Here is a 4933-nt window from a genome sequence, read left to right as displayed (position 1 = left end):
AGGGGTTCTGGGGTTGGGGGGTGAAAGTAGCTGAGAATGCAACAGGTAGCTGAAGGTGTGGGAGAAGGTGATAAGTCAGAGAGGATGGTGGAGCAGATAGATGGGAAAGATGATGGGCAAGTCAAGAAGGTGGTGTAAATTTGGAGGCTTGAGACTGAGATAATGTTGGGAGAAGGGAAATGAGGAAACTGGTGAAATCCACATTAATCCCGTGTGGTTGCAGTGTCCCGAGATGGAATATGAGGCGTTCTTCCTCAACGTCAGGTGGTAAGGGTTTGGCGATGGAGGCGGCCCAGGACCTGCATGCCCTTGGCTGAGTGGGAGGGGGAGTTGAAGTGTTCGACCACGGGACAGTGGGGTTGGTTGGTGCAGGTGTCCAAGAGATGTTCTGAAACGATCCGCAAGTTGACATCCTGTCTCCCCGATATAGAGGAGACAACTTTGGATGCAACGGATACAATAGATGACATTGGTGGAGGTACAGGTAAATTTCTGTCGGATGTAGAAGGATCCTTTGGGGTCTTGGACGGAGGTGAGGGGGGAGGTATGGGCGCAGGTTTTGCATTTTCTGCGGTGACAGGAGAAGGTGCCGGGAATGGTGTAGGCTGGTTGGTGGGGTGGGGGGTGGATCTGATGAGGGAGTCGCGGAGGGAATAGTCTCTCCGGAACACTGATAGGGATGGGGAGGGAACAATGTATCTGGTGGTGGGATCTACTTGTAGGTGGCGGAGGATGATACGACATACATTGCATCCTCCTCCGCCACTTCTGCTCCTCAGATGCTGCCTGAACTGCTGTGCTTTCCCAGCACCACACTCTTGACTCTGATCTCCAGCATATGCAGCCCTCACTTTGTCCTCGATGTTGGAAATGTGGCAATCGATTAGGGAAAGAAACCAATTCTTATCCAGTTTTCCCTGACATGGCAGCTATCCAAACAGCAGCTAGAGAATACCAACGTCATCTATTACTAAAACTCAACATATTCAAATAATGACAGAATAATCAGAGAACAAAGCGACTTGTCCTTTACCTGCCATTTGATGAGTGTTTCCTGCCCCAGGAGGAGGGGTTCCACTCCCCATGGAGTCTGCAGTTCTCCCCACAGGTTCCATTCCTCCTGGTCCCATTGCCATTGGCTGACTGAGTGCCTGAAGAACAGAAAGCAATTGGATAGTTAAAGAAGTAAAATCGGAACAGTGGCTTCAATCATAATTTCCCAGAAAGGCAGTCGGGCAGACATTCTGGAGACATTGTCATTCTGATGGTGAAAAGCTGATTCCTCGAATCAGATGGGTCACACGGTCTGCCAGTCCTACAGATGTCACTGTGACCACATCACACCCAGTCTGTCGCCTCATCATCAAATAGAACCAAAACAATAACTCAGTGACAAAGAAAGGTTAGGCGTCTGATGTTGGAAATCGTGGACTCTCCTTCAACCTAGTTTGCCGCATTTTTAAATTGCATTGAAGATGAAAATTCTAACCAAAATTAATAACATCCTCCACTCAGTAAGGGGGGGGGGAGAGAGAGAGAGAGAGAGAGAGAGAGAGAGAGAAGATAGTGGCAATCACCAGCAAGCTTCCTCTGCCAGAGAGTGAACTCTCTATCTGACGTCCCCAGGATCATTCAAGAGACTGTGATACAGTCATTAGCCTCTGGAAAAATCCTAATAGACAAACAAACAACTCCACACCAGCAGGACCAACATGAAAAAGAAAAAGTGAGAACGCTGGAGAAAGGAAGACACTTGTCTCTTGAAGGGGGGGATAGAATAACGTTGATTTGTGAATTCAGGGTGCCATCCAAATCAAAGTTATTTTCTGACAGATTTGCTGCAGGTCACTGGCCAACCAAGGAGGAGAACTTTCTGCAGTGAGCCATTGTGATCTGGAATGCATTGACAGAAATTGCAGTGGGAGCAGATTCAGTCACAACTTTAAACAAGGAATCAGATAAATACCTTAAAAAGAGGAATTTTCTGGCCCACAGGGACAGACCGGGGAACATAGGACTTATTGAAGAGCTCTATCAAACAGCAGACAGACACTAATCCTGGGATACTTTGTTGATACTTGCCTTGCTGATGATCTGCCAGTAGATGCTGTTGGTAGACAATTGCACCTTCCTCCTATATGCTCTCACACCCAGCAACAGACAAGTAGCCTTTCATACTGCCTCAATGCTGCTGATACGTAAGGTTGAACACACAACTGCTCTCAGCAGAACTTTAGTTTACGCCTTCAAGTTCAAACAGGGCACAGAATTCAGGTAAAGGGAAATTGCTGGCACATTCCAAATATCGACTGTGAGTTATCAATATCAGGCCCTGACACATCTGATCTGACACAGCACTCAATCCAGAAAGACTGAACTTCTCTCAGCCTGTGCAAACCCAGGCCTATCACAAATCTCTACCCACACTTTATTCCTTTTCCTCAGTCCAAGTGCTCTCTGCCCACCAATTAATCCAATCCATAGCTCATGTGCACGCCATTCTATCATGGACTATACCCCAATGTTGACTGTGGCTGCAATAAATGGGAATGGGGATGCCAATGTTATTTCCAGACGGCAACCATCAATGCTGAATAGCGTACAGCTGAGGATGGGTAAATATTCTCAAACTCATCGCTGTTTGGAATCGAGACCTTTTGTATAAGCCCCACGAAGAGGAGTCAGGTTGAGAACACTATCAGGGAATACACAGGACAGTGTGCAGGCCTGGCCGAGGTGGGGACACGGGACAGCATGCAGGCCTGGCCTGGGGAAACACACGTGACAGCATGCAGGCCTGGCCGGGCTGGGGGACACACATGGGAGAGCACGCAGCAGCCTGGTGGGGGGTACACACGGGACAGTGCGCAGGCCTGGCTAGTGGTGGGGGGGGGGATGACTCACATGATAGCACATTGGCCTGGTCAGGGGATAAGCGGGACAGTGCGCAGGACTGGCCAGCATAGAGGCACGCAGGACAGCACCCAGGCCCGGCTGGTGGGGGGAGGGGGTTATGTTACACAGGACAGTGCATAGGCCTGGTCAAAGGGTCACATAAGACAGTGCACAGCCCTGGTTGGGGGACACGTGGGACAGCGCATACGTCAGAGTAGGGATGCCTATACCCATTCCCCAGGTCTGCAATAAACCCTACATTTCTCTCCATTACTGAGGTGTTCACTGTCACTTACCACAGGTTGGGCACTGGGCACATTCTGGCTGGAGTCTGCTATCGTAGCCAGATAGATGAGGTTTCTGTGCAAGATCTGCTGATATCTGAACAACACACAATGACAAAAGATTATTGAGTTGTCACTTCCCATTTTCCCTCAAGACACCAACTCATTTTAGGGGACGGTTCTATATTAATCGCCAACCCAATTGTCTGTGCCTTTGACATGCTCCTTAGCAAGGATCGGAGTCACTACCTCTCAGTTAGTTTCAACCTGCCTTCTTGTCCCAGCATAGTTACTAAAGCTCCAGGAATTTGTGATTAATTCCCCAGGCATTGCTGACAGTACAATCCTGGGAGACAACCACTGGGATATTAAAGAAATGCACATTTCATTCATTATTATTATTATGTTTATTATTAACCTGGGGAACTGGAATCTTGGTTAAGACAGTGATTTCTTCTCAAAATTGCATTCAATGTTTAAGTTCAAAGGAAGTGACAATCTGTATTCACTGAACTAATGAATTTAACAACGTGTGCAAATGAGTTCATTATTGACACCAACACCCCTTCCCAAATAGATGGTGTTGCCAATGGGATCCCATTCAGCACTAAAACATTTTTGGCAGTTTCAGAAATGCATTCTCAATGGAATCGCCCTCAATATCCTAAACTTTGCATAGTTTGAACATATAGATCATACTTTGACAGATTGTGATTGACATGATATATTTTATTATTATTTATTTTGATATTTGAATTTAAACGAGTGGCATATGGATTTTCTGTGCATCTGAAGGGGTTTAACGATTTACTTGAAAGAACATTTTGGGGGAGATCCAAGATGGCGGCGACCCAGCAAGTCTGAGTCTACAGTGCTCCTCCCAAGACTTGGGTAAAGTGGGTCACCCACCCCCACCACACTTACCAAATCATTTATAATAGCTGTTTAATTTAATTAGTTGTTTAATATCAAATTTAAACAATCTAATCTTTAGTAAAAATGACTAAAGGGAAGGGAGCCCGCAGCTCTCAACAAGCAGGAACCCCTCCCCACCCTCTCCAGCTGCAGCCAAGGCGTCCACAGCCGCCCCGGGGGACTTACCTACGGTAACAAGCCTTGTAGAAATGATCCAAACTGGGCGCGAAGAACGACGCTTTCATCGAAGAATCCCGAAATCCCGAAGAAGCACGACCGAGACATCCAAGAAATCGAGCGCCGAGTCGGAGGGGCGGAGTTAAAGGCCGCGACCTCCGAAACTACAGCTCAATCGGCCGTGGATCAAGTCCGGACTCTCGAACAGCGAGTCTGGGCCTTAGAGAATCACATTGATGATCTCGATAATCGAGGTCGCCGAAAAAATATTCGTTTGCCGGGCCTTCCCGAACGGGAAGAGGAAGGCCAGCTTATAGTCTTTCTCGAGCAGTGGCTGCCACAGCTTTTAAATTTGGAAGCTGGATCAGGCCAGGTAAGGGTAGAATGGGCCTACCGGCTCGAACCAGCGCCCACGCCCGGTCCTGTTCCGGCTGCAGAGCTATAGGGAGAGGCAGATACTCCTAGAAGCCTCTAGAAATCTTGGAAAAGACCCCCAAGCTATGATCTATAAAGGATCCAAGATCATGTTATTCCAGGACTTTTCCCCAGCTCTGGTCCGAAAGAGGAAGGCATTCGACGAGGCGAAGAAGCATTTAAGGGACTTAAATATTCAGTACTCCTTACGCTACACAGCGACGCTATGCTTTAACCATGAAGGATCC

General features: G+C 47.7%; 1 protein-coding gene across 1 annotated transcript in view; it reads right to left on the bottom strand.

Annotated features, from left to right (window-relative positions):
- Nucleotides 1-4933, bottom strand: part of LOC122558195 (protein SSXT-like) — a 40808-nt gene that overhangs the window by 17989 nt on the left and 17886 nt on the right. Inside the window, exons 3-4 of the mRNA XM_043706515.1 lie at nt 3192-3276; nt 1034-1151 (exon numbers count right to left, since the gene is read on the bottom strand). Coding sequence (XP_043562450.1) covers nt 1034-1151; nt 3192-3276 — 203 coding nt within the window. The remainder of the gene's footprint in view (nt 1-1033; nt 1152-3191; nt 3277-4933) is intronic.

Source organism: Chiloscyllium plagiosum, chromosome 17 (assembly GCF_004010195.1).
Source record: "Chiloscyllium plagiosum isolate BGI_BamShark_2017 chromosome 17, ASM401019v2, whole genome shotgun sequence".
Taxonomy (NCBI): Eukaryota; Metazoa; Chordata; class Chondrichthyes; order Orectolobiformes; family Hemiscylliidae; genus Chiloscyllium; species Chiloscyllium plagiosum.
Note: the sequence above shows the minus strand (reverse complement) of the source record. Positions and strands in the feature narration are given on the sequence as shown.